Here is a 19804-nt window from a genome sequence, read left to right on the forward strand (position 1 = left end):
TGTAAAATTTTCTTAATTATTTTATGTTTATCCAAAGTATCTCTTTAATTCCAAGACAGTGATATATCAAGATTTTGTACACTATTCTGCCTAGATTACTACCATGTCCCAAAAACTATGACAGGTCCAACTAAATGGCCTTCAGGAATTCGAACTTAAGCATCCTCTAGGATTAATAACAATTACTGCGGTTTCTCTTGATATTTTATTCTTGTCACGAGTCTCCCCAAATCAGCTTTTTACTATTATCAAGAAATAGTACCGGGCAGAGCTGACCAAAGGGTCGTTGGTGGCGTGGACGCCAATGCTTTGACACCGGACGCATCGCCGCCATCAACTGAAGTCAACATCTCCACCACGGACACAACGACGCAGTCAACCGAAGTCAACACCTCCGCCATGAACACGCCGCAACAGTCGTCACGCACATCTCCACCCGCGCACGTCCCTACGCGCGTTATGACACGTCGCCAGAGGCAGGTCAACAACTGTCCTTTGGCGTGACACGCAGCACGTCCTTCGTCTTTAATTTTCTCATCTTTAATTTATTGTCATTTTCTCTTTCCTCCAAGGCCTATATATAGGCCATTGTTTTCAAGAAACAGTTAGGCAGTCATATTTCAAGAATTGAGTTTTCTGTTTAACTCTTCTTGGAGGACTGCCTAGCCTCCCTCTCCCATCAAACCCCAGCCGTCGTCGTCGTCGCCGCCGCCGCCGCCGCCGCCACTGCCACCGCCGATGTAGCGTTTCGTCGTCAACCGTCTCTGCCACTTCCTCATCTTTCTCTCTCTCTCTCTCTCTCTCTCTCTCTCTCTCTCTCTCTCTTTCGCCCAGGCTGCCCAGCCAGCCGCCCCAGGCCGCCTGCCCAGCCGCCCCCCCAGAGCCTCCTCTGCCCCGCGCCAGGTCGCCACGAGCAGCCCGAGGCTGCCCCTGCCAGGGCCGCCCAAGGCTGCCCAAGCCGCCCCTGCCAGGGCCGCCCCTGCCTGGCAGCCCAAGGCCATGCCCAGCCGCCTACGGGGCCGCCAAGGCCGCCAGCCAGGTCGCTCAAGGCCGCCCAGCTGCCGCCAGCCGCCTGCCACGCCCAGGCCGCCCCTGCACGGGCCGCCCAGGCCGCCCCAGTTAGGGCCACCCAAGGTCACCCAGGCTGCCCCTGCCAAGGCCGTACTCGCTCCTTCGGCTGTACCCGTCCGCCTGCCTCATCCTCCGTCAGAACCTCACCACGACATCAACTCACTACCAGGGCCGTTCAACGCCCGGAACGCTCAGACCACTTCGTCCAGTGGGCCGCTCAACGCCCGGATTCGCCCAGCCTCGTCACAATCAGAATTTCCGGCATCCTCTTCACGCACTACGGTGCCGAGGTACGCCTAAACTCTTTGGTGTCGAAAGTGTTCTCCGTCCAGTGTTTTCTGGAGAAGTTTCCACCGCCGTCAGAATTAGATTTGGTTTGGATTTTCCACTTCTTCTCTCTCTTTCTCGAGTGTTTCTTTGCGACACGAATTCAGATATTGATTTTGGTGCTTAGGCATCGTCGCGGTGGGGGAAGACAGTACTCCCGCCCTCGATAAGGGTCGGAGCTGCACCACCATATTTTCATCGGTTTTAAAGTCCGAATCCAACCGTGTGATTTCTGTGGCTGTTTTATCCCTCCAGTATCCGATCCATCCCTAGTCATCCATCTACCTGTAGTCTGTCCCATCAACCCAGTCGTCCATTCCTTCGTCGTCCATTCCTTAGTTGTCCATTCCGTAGCCGTCCTACGTCAGTCGTGTTCGTTGACAAAATCCAGCCGTGCCTTGTACGCCACCCAAGAACATTTTTGGGTGCAGAGTGAAATGTTTAATTTGCAATGCTAAATCTGTTTACTTCCAAGATAATTATATATGAACATTTTTTACATTATTTGGCCTATTTTTACTATCATGTCCCAAAAACTGTGACAGGTCCAATTAAACGGACTTTAGGAAGTCAAACTTTAGCATCCTCTAGGATTAACAACATTGACTGCGGTTTTCTACTGATATTTTATTCTTTCCACAAGTCTCCCCAAATCAGCTTTTTTTTACTGTCAAGGAACAGTACCAGGTAGAACTGACTAGAGGGTCGTGCTTGTTAAAAAATCCAGCCGTGCCTTGGACGCCACCCAAGAAAATTTGTAGGTGCAGAGCGCAATGTATAATTTGCAATTTGTAATCCGTTTAATTCTAAGATAATTATATATCAACATTTTTTACATTACTCTGCCTAGATAACTATCATGTCCCGAAAACTGTGACAGGTCCAACTAAATGGCCTTTAGGAAGCCAAACTTAAGCATCCTCTAGGATTAACAACATTTACTGCGGTTTTTTATTGATATTTTATTCTTGTCACAAATCTCCTGACATCAGCTTTTTTTATTGTCAAGAAATAGTACCGGGTAGAAGTGACCAGAGGGTCGTGCTCGTTGACACATCCAGCCGTGCCTTGGACGCCACCCAAGAAAATTTGTAGGAGCCGAGTGAAATGTTGAATTTGCAAGTGTGGACACTTAAAAGTTCAGTTTTCAGTAAAGTTTGCAGGCGTAAAGCGAGCATTAATGACAGCATGGAGCTCATCTTTAAATAATTAAAAACAATTTGCTTTCTCTTGTATGTATAACATAAGCATGCAGGCTTTTTAATTATATGCGTCTTTCATAACCTTTTCCTTTTTAAATCAGGGAAAATAGTCCCATATATCCCAGGTTTTTTAAATTGTCCGCGATCTATCCCAGGTTTTTTTTCACGCGATCTATCCCCAGTTTTTTAAAAGTTCCGCAATCTATCCCCAATTTTTTAAAAGTTCCACGATTGATCCCAGGTTTTTTCGGACGCTGAAGTGGCGTTCGACGCGGACGGCGAAGTGGGCAGCTGGGCTGACCGTAATAGACGTGGCATCCAAGTCGGACGCCACGTCAGCGTTGGAAAAAACCCAATAAGTCATCATCTTCGATCGGAAATCGTCGGGGAAAAAACCCTTTTCATCTCTCCGGCGATTTCGACGAGCGATCCATTCAAGGGCGAAAGGATCGATCCCAAAGAAGCGTCTCTGGAAAACCGGTATTTGTCTTCTGCGATTTTCCTCTTCTTCCGCGAATGTAAGAGAGAGAGAGACTGATCGCGGAGAGAGAGAGAGAGACCGCAGAGAGAAAGAGAGATCACGGAAGAGAGAGAAAGAGGGGAAGAGAGATCAAGGGAGAGAGAGAGAGACTGATCGCGGAGAGAGAGAGGGAGGGAGAGAGAGAGAGACCGTGGAGAGAGAGAGAGAGAAGGGGAGAGAGAGAGAGAGAGCGCGGAGAGAGAGGGGGGGAGAGAGAGAGAGAGGGAGACCCGGAGAGAATTAGAGAGAGATCGCGGGAGAGAGAGTGAGAAGGTGATCCGGGAAGAGAGAGAGAGAGAGATCGCAGAGGGAGAGAGAGAGAGAGTGGGGTTTTCTCCCGACAATGACGTGGCCTCCGACTTGGATGCCACGTCTATTACGGTTAGCCCAGTTGCCCACTTGGGCGTCCGCGTCGGACGCCACGTTATCGTCGGGAAAACCTGGGATAGATCGCAGAACTTTTAGAAAACCTGGGATAGATCACGGAATAAAATAAACCTGGGATAGATGGCGGAACTTTTAAAAAACCCCGGATAGATCGCGGACCTTTTTAAAAGCCCGGGATATATGGGAATATTTGACCATTTTGCCCTTAAAAATTCAAATATCATCTTTCGTGATGACGTACAACGGCTAGTTCTTTCTATCTCAATTTCAAACTGGTTTCGGTCTTCAAGCTTTCCTCGGTTCGATCTACGAGAAGATTTTCGATATTTTTTTTCTCCGATTTCTGTACTTTTTGAACGATCTGATCTCTGATCAGTAATCCTGGATCTGGAGATGAAGGCTGGATCGGGAAGCAAGATCGGGAAGATTCCGCCGGCGGAGGTTTTCTCGCCGATTTCTGTTCAAAAGCAAAGATTATTGCATCGGGGAGCCAAGGAGAACGTCGATCCTGACTGTAATCCTCCGCTATCCGAGAATATCCTCCCTAGAAGTGCATCTTCAGCTGTGAAGCCGCCGTTGGCTCCCAAGATCCGTAGCCCTCTTCATCCGAGACCGTCGCCAAACCCTAGCGACGGTCCTGCCAAGAAGAAAAAGCTCAGCTTGGAGACAGCTTCTGATAATGGATCGCCGGCTACGTCAACGCCGGAGTCCGGCGTTCAGGTTCGTTAGTTTTTGAAAATTTTCTGAGCAGTATTTCGTCGAAAGATTGCTGAGTGGTGGTTTGCTCATTTGACGACAGGTTATTGTGCGGATGCGACCGCTGAACAAGGAGATCGAAGAAGAAGACCAGATCGTCCATAAAATTTCCGCTAAATCTGTCTCCATTCTCGACCACACTTTCACCTTCGATTCCGTCGCCGACACCGGATCGACGCAGGTTCTTCCCGATTTGTTCTAAAACCCTAAAATGGATGACTTAACCCTTGGGATTTGTGGCGAATACTATATTGAATTTATTTTTAGGATGAACACATTACAAATATACTAACCATCGGAAAGATTTTCACTAAAATTGATAGTATTTCACGGATAAATCTATGATAACTTAATGAACTGAATAAGTTATCATCGTCTTAAACTAACTGAATAAGTTATCAACGCAGGCTCTTCCTGATGTTTTGAAACCCTCAAATGAATGAATTAACCCTGGAATTTGTGGTGAATGATATATTTAATTTATTTCTCTTTAATTTTTACTATTAGGATGAACGCATTACAGTAGACTGACCATGGAAAACTTTTTCATTACATGCGATAATATTTCACGTTTAAATCTATGATAACTTAATGAATTGAATGAGTTATCATCGTCTCAAACTAAATTTTGAAAATCTTCATATGGTTCTATCAACAGGAAGATGTATTCCAGCTGGTGGGACTTCCACTGGTTGAAAACTGTTTGGCCGGCTTCAATAGCTCCATCTTTGCTTATGGGCAGGTACTTGTGAAACCGATTTTTTCCTTCGATTTTATCTCAAATCTCTGTTCTTGGTATCAAAACTCTCAATTCTTCTAACGAGATAGACAGGAGGAGGAAAGACTTACACGATGTGGGGACCCTCCAATTCTGTTCATGAAAGAGGATTGACGCCTCGTGTCTTTGAAAGGTTATTCTCTCGCATTGATGAGGTATGACTTATCAATTATTAGAATAGTTTCATGATGAAACGAACATTGGAAGTGATTATTTCGTATACCCTTCAGGAACAACAGAAGCATTTGGATAAGCAACTGTATTACCATTGCCGCTGTTCTTTCCTAGAGGTGTGTTTCATAATCATTAACTTTCAGTGCCAGATTTCCAATCTTTGAACAAATTATGACCATATTTTTCTCTTAAATGATAGATTTATAATGAGCAAATTATGGATTTGCTCGATCCAAACCAGAGAAATCTTCAGGTACGAAGGAATTCTCTCTGTCCTTTTCAACTTTATTCAAATCCTCTTATCTAGGAATAACGAGATTGCATTTTCACAGATAAGAGAGGATGTCAGAACTGGAGTTTATGTCCACTGTCTATTGGAAGAGTATGTTTCCTCAGTGAAGGATGTCATACAGTTGCTGACCAAGGTACTTTATCCTCTTTTATCCTAAATTGTCTATCTTTATTGTAGAAAAATAAAACTATCGAATAATAGCTATTTCTACCTAATTATACCAAGCTGATGAAAGCGTTCTGAGTTTCACCACCCTTCTGTGAGCACCATCACCACCTATCATTTTAGCTATCGTTCTAAGTTTCACCATTATATAATGTTGACAATTGTGGCAATTGTGGGCGTGCAGGGCTTGGCAAATAGAAGGACAGGGGCGACTAGTGTAAATGCTGAGAGTTCTCGTTCTCACTGTGTTTTCACATGCATTGTTGAATCTCATTTTAAGGTAAGAGTAAGAGCACATCATTCCTATCATCATTTTTATTGGAACTTTGTTGGCTCTGTTTCAGGGAGGAGCCGTTTTATTTATTAAATGAGTGACATGTACATATAATATATTCTTTCTTTAATCGGTGTTTTTTATCATTTGTGATTAACTTGCAGAGTATGGATGATGGCATAACTAGCTTGAAGATCAGTAGAATCAATCTTGTTGATCTTGCTGGATCTGAGAGGCAAAAGCTTACGGGTGCTGCAGGTGAACGATTGAAAGAAGCCGGGAACATCAACCGATCCCTCTCCCAACTCGGGTATGAAACCATTTATCATATTTTGTCCTATAAAGCCATTGACCACACTTCTTGAAAGATTGCTTTAGAGAAATTAATTTATTTTATTATCGTTACTCTGACTGGTAAATAATGAATATAGTTTCTTTGTGAGGAACACATGATTCAATAAAGAAAAATATTCTCCCCATGCCAGCTTACATAACCCACGATTTCAAATACATTTTTTTATTTTGAGACCGAAATTCTTCACTTCTTGTGTATAAAAAAATTGTCATTGAGTGACGAATAATTGGTTAAAGCCAAAGAGGACGTCTGCTGAAGATTTATAGGGAGGCCAGTTTGGGACTTTTTTCGTAGTTTTATTTCCAGAAGTTTACCCATCCATGTATATCCGCCTAGTCTCGATTCAGTATTTTAACATAATTAATCTGGTTCATGGATGAAAATAATAGTCCTTGTGATCTCCACTTATGATAGATAATCCATGGTTTTTTAGACTTGCCTATTGTCTTTTGATTTCATAGGCTTTTCATGTAGACAGACAATAGCCATTTAGTTTCGTATCACAGATTTAAACGAAAGTACATATCTACTAAATATTTCCTCGAATGCCAGAGTGAAAGTTGAAGTCTCTTTGGAACTCGATTCATATATCAAAATTTTGTGCTTTAGAGTAAATCCTATCACAGATTTCATAGGCTTTTCATGTAGACAGACAATAGCCATTTAGTTTCATATCACAGATTTAGACGAAAGTAGATATCTACTAAATATTTCCTCGAATGCCAGAGTGAAAGTTGAAGTCTCTTTGGAACTCGATTCATATATCAAAATTTTGTGCTTTAGAGTAAATCCTATCCGTGTATTTCCGAGTAGTTTTGACAATTTATTATACTCATCCGATCTATAGGTTATGAATATCACCCCTTTGTGAGGAATGGTTGGTTCACAATTAAGAAATACTCTCCCCCCGCCAGCTGTGGTATACTCAATCCCTAATTAATTATCGATTTTAGTTGTTCCAAAATATGAGGCAAAAATAACTTATTTTCCTTATGTTTGCCTAATAGTTATTCAATAAATTATTTAGAATAACTAATCATTAGTTCTTCTAATGTATTACCTGTTGCCTGGTATTAAATTTCATTGGAACTCAGGAATGTGATCAACATTCTGGCTGAGATATCCCAGACAGGGAAGCAGAGGCATATTCCATACAGAGATTCCAAGCTGACGTTCTTACTCCAGGAGTCTCTTGGTGGCAATGCTAAGCTAGCAATGGTTTGTGCAATCTCACCATCGCACAGGTGGAGCTTTCTATTTGATGAAGGATTAATTTTTATTCATTCCACGTGTCACTCATAATTTGTTAATTTGCTGGCAGTTGTAGAAACGAGTCATTTAGTACCCTGAGGTTTGCGCAGCGTGCAAAAGCAATTAAAAACAAGGCTGTAATAAATGAGATATCACAAGATGATGTCCAGGCCTTACGAGAGCAGATACGCCAGTTGAAGGTGGGAATACATTCTTTTTATTGAGAGATTTTTGTGGTTTTTAAGTGTTTTTTTTCCATGTGAGGCAGTGATTGCTTCCTTCTCTTGAAAATGGCTTTGCGTGTCTATTGGGGAATTAATAATATGTTATTGTTTATTCATTGTTATCAATGTGGATATAACCATTGGGTATGCCTCTCTAGTATCTTTGATTTTTTTTTATGAAATGAAATTGTGGAATCCCAATCTAGGTTGGGATTAGGAAGGAAGAGGAAGCGATGAGAGGAAGAGTAATCTCATAACAGATAGGTTACAAGTGAAGGATATATATACCCTAGGAGAGAGAAAAACGAGAATAAGAGGGTAATGGGCTAATAGCACAAGGCCCATTAGCCATATAAGACCTATCTCACTAACAGCCCCCCGCAAGTGAGGTATGGATGTCGTCCATGCCGAGCTTGGATACAGCACGCTCCAGGAGGGGATTAGACAGGCCCTTGGTCAAGACATCGGCGGCCTGGTCGGAGGAAGACACAAAATGGAGGTCGAAGATGCCTTCGTCCATCCGCTCCTTGAAGAAGTAGCGGTCACGCTCCATGTGCTTGATCCGGTCGGTCTGGCCAGGATTTTTGGCCAGGGCAATAGCCGACTTGTTGTCGCAGTAGAAATGAATCGGGCCGGAATACTTGACGTGAAGTTCGCGCAAGATCCCGTAGATCCACTGGCCTTCCGAAGCCCCATCGGCAAGGGCCCGGAATTCCGCCTCGGCACTGGAGCGAGACACCTTGTCCTGCTTACTGCTCTTCCAGCTGACAAGGCCACCGAACACGAAGGCGCAGTACCCGGTGGTGGAACGGTAGTCGACGACGGACCCGGCAAAGTCAGCGTCCGTATAGACCTTCACAATCGTGTCTGAGCTCCGTGGGAAGAGGAGGCCCTTTCCGGCGCAGCCTTTCAGGTATGCAAGGACCCGATTGGCGGCCTGGCGATGGATCTCATGCGGAGAATGCATGAACTGGCTGAGGAGGTTGACGGCGAAGCTGATGTCGGGGCGAGTGTGGGTCAAATACAGGAGCTTCCCCACCAGCTGCTGATACTGATAGTGGTTGACCGGCGGAGAGTCGCCTCCTTCACCCAACTTCACGTTGGGATCAATAGGCGTTCGGAGTGGGGAGCAATCGGTCATACCAGTCAGTGTCAGTAGGTCGACGGTGTACTTCTGCTGGGAGACAAAGATGCCGCGAGACGAGTAGGCAACCTCAAGACCCAAAAAATAACGGAGGGGGCCGAGTGCCTTAATCTCAAATTCCCGAGCAAGAGCAAGTCCAAAATGAGAGGCTTCAATAGAATCCGAACCAGTAATCAGGATGTCGTCGATGTAGACCACCAGGATAGCGACCCCGGTCGGACTATGATGAAAGAAGATGGTAGCGTCACCATTGCTCTGGGTGTAACCTTCAGCACGCATGACGGAGGAGAAGCAGCCAAACCACATCCGCGGAGACTGCTTCAGTCCGTACAGGGACTTCCGCAATCGACAGACGGTTCCCGGAGGACCAAGAGGGTACCCGGAAGGGTGGCTCATGTACACCTCTTCCTCAAGATCACCGTGGAGAAAGGCGTTCTTGGCATCAACTTGCCGAATCAACCACCCATGATGAGCAGCGAGAGCCAAGAGTAGACGAACAGATTCCATCTTCGCCACGGGAGAGAAGGTCTCAAAGTAATCGACACCGTAGGACTGCATGAAGCCCCGAGCGACAAGGCGAGACTTGCGACGCTCAAAGGACCCATCAGCACGGTGCTTCGGGGTGTGAACCCAATTGCACCCCACAGCCTTCTTACCAGGCGGAAGAGGAACCACATCCCAATTGCACCCCACGGCCTTCTTACCAGGCGGAAGAGGAACCACATCCCACGTGTGGTTTTTGATCAAGGCATGCATTTCTTCGTCCATCGCCGCCTTCCAATGAGGACAGGCAAGAGCATCGGCAAGACGGCGTGGGACGGGTACGGACGCAATGCAGGTCTAAAACAGGCGGTAGGGAGGACTCAGTCAGTCGTAGGAAAAGTAGTAAGAAAGTGGGTAAAGAGGGGTGCGAGTGCACTGGCGGACCCCTTTGCAAAGAGAAATTGGCCGACCAAGGGAGGCATCGTCAGCCCCAGGGGAAGCCGAGGGAGAGGGATGGCCAGAGGGGGAGGGAGCGGAAGCGGTGGAGGGAGAGGCTGTCGCAGCAGGGGCAGATGACTCGGAGAGCGGGAATAGCGGAGGCGAGGAATCAGGAGGGGGGAGCTCACCGTGGGTGGAGGAAAACTGAAGGGGAGACACCGGGGGAGGATATGGGTCGGAGGCCACCGCAGGAGAGGAGTCATGAGGAGTGAGAGGAGGATCAAGGGCGACATCCGTGGTAGGCAGAGGAGCCGGGGGCTCGACGACCAGAAGGGGTCCAAGGGGGGAGCCGAAGAGGCCTCACCCGGCGAATGGCCGGACGAGGAGGAGGAGCCAAAGAAGGGTTGAAATTCAGCAAAAGTGACATTCGCAGAAATAAAGAACCGTCGAGTGGACAGATGATAGCATTTGTACCTTTTTTGGAGAGAGAAGTAGCCAACGAAGATGCACTTGAGAGCCCGGGCATCGAGCTTCGTCAAGGTGGGAGCCGTGTCATGGACGTACGCGGTGCACCCGAAGACACAGGGAAGGAGGTTGGTACGCAACGTGACGACAGGAAATGCAGTGGACATCCGATCAATCGGGCTGCAGAACTGAAGAGGCTTGAGGGCAGGCGGTTGATGAGATGAGTGGCCGGTAAAACGGCTTCTCCCCAATATGTCCAGGGGACACAGTAATTCAGCAGCAATGTGCGGGCAGTAGACGTCACATAGCCAATACGACGTTCTGCCATGCCATTTTGCTCCGAGGTGGCAACGCACGACGTCTCATCCAGAACGCCCGCTTGGCAAAGTAGGACGCCAACTCCTGGTCGACACAGTTGCGAGCATTGTCTGAGCGGAAATGCTGAATGTGACGGCCAAACTGGGTCTGAACCATGGCACAAAACTGCCGAACTGTGGCCGCTACAGCACACTTGGCTGGAAGCAAGTAAGTCCACGTGTAGCGGGTGGCCTCGTCAAAGAAAATCAGAAACCAGCGGTGCTCCTTCAGATTGGGCTGTGGGGCCGGACCCTAGACATCACTGTGAATACGATACAGCGGCACCGTCGTATGGGAAGCAGATGGAGGAAAAGACGAGCGTCGATGTTTGGCTAACTGGCACGCCTCACAAACAACGGTCTTAAGGTCCAAGCCGATACATAAAGACGGAAACAAACACTGTAAAGTAGAAAACGGTGGGTGCCCGAGGCGCTGGTGAGCAAGCTGGAGGCAGTCTCGGCGAGAATCAGCAATTGGTTGAAGACTTCGCTGCACCATAAAGCACGATCGGCTTCCATCATCGAACAGCAGCAACCCCCGGTCTCGCCTAATCGGTGTAGTCTTCCGCACTTTGTTAGACAAGAAGATCCCGTCAGGTTGGATGTGGAAGGAACACTGAACCGCATCGACAAGGCGCTGCAGAGACATAAGCAAGGCAAGGAGAGACGAAACGTGGAGGACGTTGCGAATGAGGCCGAGACCATCCATGTTGATAGTCCCGATGCCAGCCACTAGAAGACGTCCACCTCCGGCGGTGAGGACAGCCCGAGTCCCAACATGCCGCTCGTAGGATACGAAGCGGTGATTGAACGGGGTCATGTGTTCCGTGGCCCCCGTATCAAGCACCCAAGTGGTATCCGACACGAGAGGGGCTGTGAGAGCCGTATGTCCACAGTACCACTGATCTGAAGAAGGGGCAGGTAACGCACCAAATGTCCCGAAGGATCCATAGGCTGAGTCTGCAAGGCGGTCAGCTGCACAGTCAAGCGGGCAAGGTCGGTCTGCAACTGCTCCATGGTCACCACAGAGCTGCCGGGCGAAGGAGGGAACGAGGCCAGGGCGGCGGCGACATGGGCTTTGGCATCCTTGGCAGCTTGAAGATCAAGTTGCTTCTTCCTGCACCGCTTCGCCGTATGACGGCGCTTGCCACAGTAGGTACACACCAGCTTGTCCCGCGGGTCCGAGGCCGGGTCCGGGGGAAGGGATTTGGGTTGCTCCGGTGGACGCGGCAGCAGACCGGAGGTATCCCCAGGGCGGGAGAGCAAGGCAGTGGAGTCAGCCGAGGTCTCCACCTCAGAGCGATCACGACAGAGACTGCTCTCCGTCTCTATCAAGTCCTTGACCACCGCTTCAAAATCCGGGAGAGTACCCTTGGTGCGCAAAGTCCTGCGTCAAACTTCGGCATACTCGGGAGTGAGGCGGTCAAGAAATGACAGAAACCGAAGGCGAAGGGTGTGAAGTCTATCAACCCCGTTCGGAATCGCCAACGGGCATGTAGTAGTCGACTTCCCGCCAGAGTGCAGTATGGGCCAAACTATAGTCCATGATGGACATAGTTCCTTGGCGAAGGGCACCAGCGCGCTCCACTAGAGAAAAAATCCGCCAATGGTCGGCATCGTGACCACAATACTTGTGGGCATGATCCCAAATCTCCTTCGGAGTAGTCAAGTGGAGAAATTTGTCGTAGACCGAGGGAGAGAGCGTGTGGTTCAGCAGCCAGGAGTGGACAAAATTCTGCTCGGCATCAAATGCAACGTAGTGCGGATCGGTCGTCGGCAGGGACGGGCAGATCAAATGCTTGTGGAGGAGATGGCCCTTCAGCGTAGACTCAAAAAACTTAATCCAAGCCAAGAGTTGCGGAGCACTCAACCGACAGCAGTCCGGGGCAGGCAGGAGAAGAAGACCAATCCTGGGGGAGGGTAGATCTCGCCCGAAGTCGGCAGCCGTGAAGACGGGAGACAGCGCCGGGTTGGATTCAGGGAGGAGAGACCCTGAGTTGAGGGTAGAATCTGTAGTCATGGCTAGTGATGACGAGTTGCGGCAGCTGGCTGCGGCTGGCGGCCTGCGGCGGGCTGCGGCTGGCTGCGGGCTGCGGCTTGCGGCCTGCGGCGGGCTGCGGGCTGCGGGCTGCGGGCTGCGGCTTGCAGCCTGCGGCGGGCGGCGGCTGCGGCTGGCTGCGGGCTGCGGCTTGCGAGACGGGTTGAGAGGAGTCCTCTGGCTTCGCTGGTGAGTCTGGCTAGCAGACAGTGACAGCAGAGAGCCAGGGATGAGGAGAGATGGATCAAGAGCAGTGCTCTGATACCATGTGGAATCCCAATCTAGGTTGGGATTAGGAAGGAAGAGGAAGCGATGAGAGGAAGAGTAATCTCATAACAGATAGGTTACAAGTGAAGGGTATATATACCCTAGGAGAGAAAAAAACAAGAATAAGATGGTAATGGGCTAATAGCACAAGGCCCATTAGCCATATAAGACCTATCTCACTAACAGAAATGTTCTTAAATACTGCTAAAAGACATGTCCAGTGTAGCACTCTTTTGGGCTTTTAGTGCCGTTTTTCTAAGAAAAGTTTAGGGGATTTTAATGCTTTTTTGGGTTTTGACAGTTGCATCCTTCTTTTCATGAAAATACGGCTTTGTGTACATCATGGAATACTGGCAGTAGTACACGGGTTTTTTTATGTCGCTACACTCAAATCTCTAACAAAAGATACGGTTATTTTTAAGTCTCATGAATTATACTTCTGAAAGCTGTTTTTTCCAATCAACAGGATGAACTTCTCAGAATGAAAAATAATGGCTCTTTGCCGGAGGGAAGCACTAGTTTTTCAACTGGATGGAGTGCACGGAGAAGCTTGAATCTCTTAAGGATGAGCCTTGGTCAACGGGGAGTTATGTCATCCATAGAAGACGACATGGATATTGATGATGATGTGGAGATTCAGTCAGGAGATTCGGATATGCCTAAGACGGTCCTGCAAGACATGAATGCAGAAGGATCATCAGTCGATGGTAAAATAACAAACAACAGTGAAGCCGAAATCAAACCCAAAACCCAAGAATCTCACGAACTGGATCTTGGCATGTCAGATGAGGCTGTTCCTGAATCAAAAACGTGTGCGAATAATGGAGAAAGTGATGACTCCTTTCAGGATTCTGGAAATATTTCAAATGATAAAAAAACAGAAGCTTTAGAAGGTAGTGATGCAAACAAGTGCACTGCTCTTATTGAAGCAAAACCCCTGATTGCCTTGGTCTCAGATTCATCAAATTCTGGATTTGGGGATGCTTGTGATCCTATTAGTAAAGAACCAGAGATATCTCTAAATTTGCGAAGCTCACCAAATGATATATTGAAAAATAGGTTGAGTGCTTCCGCAGATGATGTAACTTTTTCTAAGGCAAAAAGACTGAAGGAGAATGGTCGTCCTGCATTGACCGAACGGCTTGCTGCCAGTCTTCAACATGGTCTCCATGTCATCAATAGCCAACGACAGAAGCTGACTGTCACACGCTCCTTGCTTGGCTATCCTTTTAAGACACTGGAATTTGAGTCGCTTCTGCCAAAGGCCAAGCTCGAGATTGATCTACAGGCCGTCATTCAAAATTCTGCTGAAGAAGAATCATCTACATTTGTGTGCACTTACTGTAGGGACAGGTTTGCGCTTGACTCCAAACATGAAACCAGTGATAAAGATCACGAGCAAGTACTTGACCACAACAATGGTGATGGAACACAACGTCAGATAGTTATGGTGGATGCAGTTGACTACAGTAAGGAAATTCAAACACCAGATGAACCCAGAAACATTGTGCCAAAGGTAAATAATTTTTGGATTCTGATTGAATTTGTTTTTGCCTTCCATGAAGTTTATTTCCCTTTCAATGCTTAAGAAAAGAAATTGATAGAGACCTCCGTTGAGTCACTATTGAGAATGATCTTGTAAGGGTAGGGAGAGAAAGAGAGAAAGATAGAAGAACACTGGTTACAGTCTGAAATGTATTTTATGTAGACTACCTTAAAGCCAAAATGATGGACATATCCCTGATTGGGTTTGGATATCCTCAAAAAAATCTTCTTTTTCAATTCTTCAGGCAGTGGAGAAAGTCTTAGCTGGAGCAATCCGACGCGAGATGGCCCTTCAAGAACAGTGCTCCAGGCAAAATGCAGAGATCCTTCAACTCAAGCGTTTGGTAAGTCACCTATGGCTTCAGTAGTGGAAGAACTATGGGGCAGTTTCTGAGTCTTCTTAAACTTTTCATTCTAGATCCAACAATACAAGCATGAGCGTGAGTGCAATGCAGTGATTGCTCAAACGAGAGAGGACAAGATATGCCGACTTGAAAACCTCATGGATGGGATTTTACCCACCGAAAATTTCATGGAAGAGGAGTTCATTTCTCTTGAAGAAGAGCACAAGGTACTTTCCTTAATATGCATTATATATTCCAACTTCATAAGAAAATTTCGTATCTACCAAAGATTTCTTGACTAATCAGAAGAATCCTTCAAATGGTCAGATCTAGGATAAGATACTTTTCGATATCTTTCAATTCTAACAGGCCGATTACATTTGGAATTATGGAAGTCCCTTTCACTAACATTTGCATTTTTTGTTTGACCCAGATTTTGAAAGATAAATACGACAACCATCCGGACGTTCTGAGAGCAAACATTGAACTTAAAAGGGTGCAAGATGAGCTCGACGTATACAGACGCTTCTTTGACTTTGGAGAGAGGGAGGTGCTGATAGAAGAGATAACTGAACTGAGGAATCACTTACAAAGTTACATTACTTCTTCCCCAGTTCCATCCCAGATGAGAGTTTCTCTGCTCCAGTTGGAGAAAGGAAACCCAGATGACACATTTGAAGAAGAAAAACGCATCTGGGCTGAAACAGAGAGCAAATGGATTTCTCTCACTGAAGAACTTGAGGCAAAACTAGAAGCGACCCGCAGTCTTGGCGAGAAGCTAAAAATAGAGCTTGAATCAGAGAAGAAATGCTCGGATGAGCTGAAAGAAGCTCTCCAAACAGCAATGAAGGGCCATGCTCGAATTCTTGAACAGTATGCCGATCTTCAGGAAAAGCATATTACTATGCTTGTTAGACATCAGCGTATTATAGATGGGATTGAAGATGTCAAAAAAGCAGCCGCTAAGGCCGGTGTTAAAGGGGAAGAATCAAGATTTATTAACTCCCTGGCTTCCCAAATATCGGCGCTTAAAGTGGAGAGAGAAAAGGAAAGAAAGTATTGGAGGGAGGAAATTAAAGTGCTCCAGGCCCAACTTAGAGACACGGCTGAAGCTGTACAGGCAGCTGGTGAACTGGTGGTGCGACTCAAAGATGCAGAGGAAGCTGTTGCCATTGCCCAGGTTAATTTTCCATTAATTTAATATTTTTCAATCTTTGTTTGACATTCAAAATAGAATCTCCTCCCCTTTCAATTCTCAGCATTATCCATCGGAAATGAATTCCTCTATGATGGCACATAGTTATTTTGTGGAAACTAATAAGTAGAATATGAAACAAAAGATAGGAGTGTATTATATGACTTTTTTTTTAATTATGGCTAAGGATCTTCTTCAGCATTTCTGAATATTCCTGAGCTTCTGGATATCTTTGATGGGAAATGATATCTTCAACAATTAGACATCTACTTCAGTCCCGCATTCTATCAACTTTCTCTCTTTCTTGAATCTGTCCTTTGTAAATCTCTATTAATATGTTCCTCCTATCTGTTGTTTATCTTTGTCGCTATTTCTGTACCTTCAATCCTCTCTCCATCAGAGGGGCTTTTCCTCAATATTTCTTACCTGAATCTCTTTATACTTCTAAATATTTATCCAATCTCCTTCCCGCATTTCTCTTCTTCTCCCCTACCTTATCTCTCCCTCTCTCCTCTCTCTTGTGTGTTGGCCCAACACATATAATATGTAAAAGTATTTTAATCTTGTTTTCCATATGACGTATTCTATCCTCCGAAGACGTGAGTATACTTAATAACTACATCTATATTTTTAGTCTCTATTAACTAGTAATTAATCTCCCAGTCCTCTTTCCTTGTCAGGCGTAACCTCCACAAATTTGATGATAAAATATCATTTTTAAAAGTTGGATTTTCTCCAAAATTGTTGATTTTGATGATTGATTTCTATCTGGTTGTATTTTGATTCCTCGACCTTCAGAGCTCTGAATCATCCTCCAGACATGAATTCTTCAATTTTTCGGACAAATAACTATTTTGAAAAACTTGGAATTTTTTCAGTACTGGCGATCTTGATGATAGATGTTCATTTCCTTGTGTTTCAATTCCTAGTCCTTCGGAGCTCTGAATTATCCACAACCATGAATTCCTCATTTTTTTAATGATAAAAAGATATTTTGGAAAATTACAAATGCTTTCCTTTCAGGAATGTCTACAGGTTGGATTTTCTTCAGAGTTTTTGCTCTTGATGACTGATGTTCTTCTACTTGCATTTCAACTGATGCAGAAACGGGCCAAACAGGCTGAAAAAGAGACTGATAAGGCGCACAGAGAAATTGATAATCTAAAGAAAATACACGAAAAGGAGATCAAAATACTCAATCAGCGTCTTGCTGAGGCAAGTGAGCCAAAAGAAAAAGGCGTCTCCACATACCCTAGAGATGCTCACATCATTAGATATGACTCTATCAGCACTGATCGTGATCAGAATTGGAGGGATGTTTTTGAGCAGCAAGATGAGATATTCTCCAGGGGAGCAGAAAAAACATCATGGTTTTCAGGATATGATCAATGCAATGTCTGATAACTCATATGTATGTATTACGTAGTTGGCTAATTTTTGTATATCTCTTTCTTCAATGTCATAGTCTATCTATCAAAATTTTACTGGCCATATCTTTTGGTCTCTGCTTTGGTCTATGCAGTCTGATAAGCGATATGTTCGTGTCTGCAACACCTGGTTAATTTTAGTTTAACTTGTTTCAATGACATCATCTATAAAATTATGATCATGGTTTTCAGAATATGATCATTGCAATATCTTGTAACTCCAATGAATGTATCTGTAGCCCCTAGTTGATTAGATTTTGTGTAATTTGCTTTGTTGTCTATTTATTAGAAAAATTACTGATCATAACTTGGTGTCTTGCTTGATCCGAGTACTTAAGATGTATCTTATGTTATTTAGAGGCACTTAATGCATAACTTTCAGTTCAGTCTAGAATCTTTTATTGCAAATATTAAGCCACTGCCTGAGGATACTTTTCTAGATTCTGTACATTAAAATCATTTTTGAGTACGAGACTAATCAGGGAATTAACTATTTTGATAATGGTTGAATGTTAAGCTTATTAGTGATTATATTTGTTGTGATCAACAATAACCACATTGGTTCAGTGACAAACCAGTCTCATGAGTTACAAACTAACTTATTTGATAGTTTTCAGAGCAACATTCTCTCTTGAGTCCTATGTTAACATTGTCCGTCTATATCACACAAACCATTAACTGTTGTCAGCGTTTTCAGTGTTGATGGACGCCGGTTGCCGATCCTTAGTTTATCCACTAACCATAGCTGCTCAGGAAATAGTAAAAATATTCCATTTTAAGGGATCCTGTGGTAAGTGAGTCCATTACTCAGGGTTTACCCTGTTTGTATGGTAAAGAAAAAAAGAACACCCATATCATTGAACCAACACGGAGTTAGAATAAACTTAGTAATTTTGGCCAAATTTTCCAAGGATGGTGAAAATATTTATGTGATATTATTGTCGATATTCACTCGTCTGCGATATTTATATGCCTTCTTGTTCTTATCTGACACTTTATACCATGTTCTAATACTGTAAATTAAAGATTTTATTGGAGCGGCTAAGTAGTTATTAATGGACCATGTTAGCTTATATTTTTACGCTGCAATGTAAAAAGTTGTCACTGGAATAGAAGAAATAAATAATTGCCCATGTTTTTTTACAGTCTGCAATATAATTTAAAACCAGAAATTTGTGTATTTGAACGTTCCATGGTTATTTTGGATGATACATTCATATTAATTTTATAGGGTAGTGTAACACATTTATTAAACATGGTTCTTGCTAACATTTTGTTGGCCATGTCAAAAAAATATTTTCACCAGTATATAGTTTTTAGTCATGCATATTGTTTAATAGACACATAAAATGGGTGTTTGCCAAATTCAAATTTTCAAAAGTTGTCCATAATAATTGATAGAGCTAATTTTGATTGCTGTTTTAAGTTTTGATTGAATACAACCTAATCAACCAGACTTAACAAGATGATTCAATGCAGGCCGATTCCAATCTACAATGATGCTTCAAATGCGATTTTTAGATTTGAGTCATACAGATCAATTTTTCTATGGATGTTTTCAAATTACTAATTATAGTGGTCAAACCTAAGTTTATTTCTGGTAGAGACTTCCCAAGTGGCCATTGAAGTTACTAATTCAATTTGAAAACATGTTCACATATTTAAGTTTCATGCCACAAATGGACAAAAACTTTTATGAACATGTAAACATTTCAAAAGGTGTAGGATCCATGAAATAAAGTATGATAATGCATAACAAGAAATAACATACCACTTAATCCATCATAGAAATATCATATTTGCATGTTAGGCATAAAAAATGTCCATAGAAGTAAGCATTTACCATAGTCTACAATCCATGATGGAACAGTTATTGACGCAAAAATTGTGCTTAAACCAGAATCATGATTAGAAATCAGGGTATTGGTCGTGATTGTTTAGGGTCATAGAAATAATGATTCAATGATTAAAAATTTATTACAATTTTCAGCCTATGCAAGCGCACACGTAACAACATTAATCATATTGACTTAATTTAACAAACCAATCTGGTGAATTACAAAATTGTATTGTTTATAGTATAATTAACTTATTTGATAATAATGCATGTCTTTATTTTCTCAAACTGCAGATTATCTACAGAAGACTGTTGTTGTCAACACTCGGTTTTCATATTTTTGGACAAGTTTCAAGGCAATAAATAAAAATAAAGATGTAACATGAAACGATACACATAATGTTACTCCAATGATATTAGTGAATCCCAAAGTGCAGGGTGTTAAAAATAAATAAATAAAATTAAAAAAAAGAAAAACAAAAATGCACT

The 19804-nt window shown here is 44.2% G+C and overlaps 1 protein-coding gene across 2 annotated transcripts; it reads left to right on the plus strand.

Annotated features, from left to right (window-relative positions):
- Positions 1-3730: 3730 nt before the first annotated feature.
- On the plus strand, positions 3731-17597 carry LOC144711302 (kinesin-like protein KIN-12B). Of its 2 annotated transcripts, XM_078585250.1 has the most exons (16): positions 3731-4227; positions 4307-4444; positions 4922-5005; positions 5092-5196; positions 5272-5331; positions 5415-5468; positions 5548-5640; positions 5857-5952; positions 6111-6256; positions 7396-7545; positions 7623-7752; positions 13434-14483; positions 14758-14856; positions 14931-15083; positions 15290-16036; positions 17156-17597. In XM_078585250.1, the coding sequence occupies exons 1-16, from the start codon at positions 3901-3903 to the stop codon at positions 17450-17452; spliced, it is 3729 nt and encodes a 1242-aa protein (XP_078441376.1). In that variant the 5' UTR covers positions 3731-3900; the 3' UTR covers positions 17453-17597. The 2 variants fall into 2 exon arrangements, with proteins under 2 accessions (XP_078441376.1, XP_078441377.1); XM_078585251.1 differs by lacking the exons at positions 3731-4227; positions 4307-4444 and having other exon boundaries at positions 4920-5005; positions 5096-5196.
- Positions 17598-19804: the final 2207 nt, after the last annotated feature.

The sequence above is a fragment of the Wolffia australiana genome, chromosome 13 (genome assembly GCF_029677425.1).
Source record: "Wolffia australiana isolate 7733 chromosome 13, ASM2967742v1".
Classification (NCBI taxonomy): Eukaryota; Viridiplantae; Streptophyta; class Magnoliopsida; order Alismatales; family Araceae; genus Wolffia; species Wolffia australiana.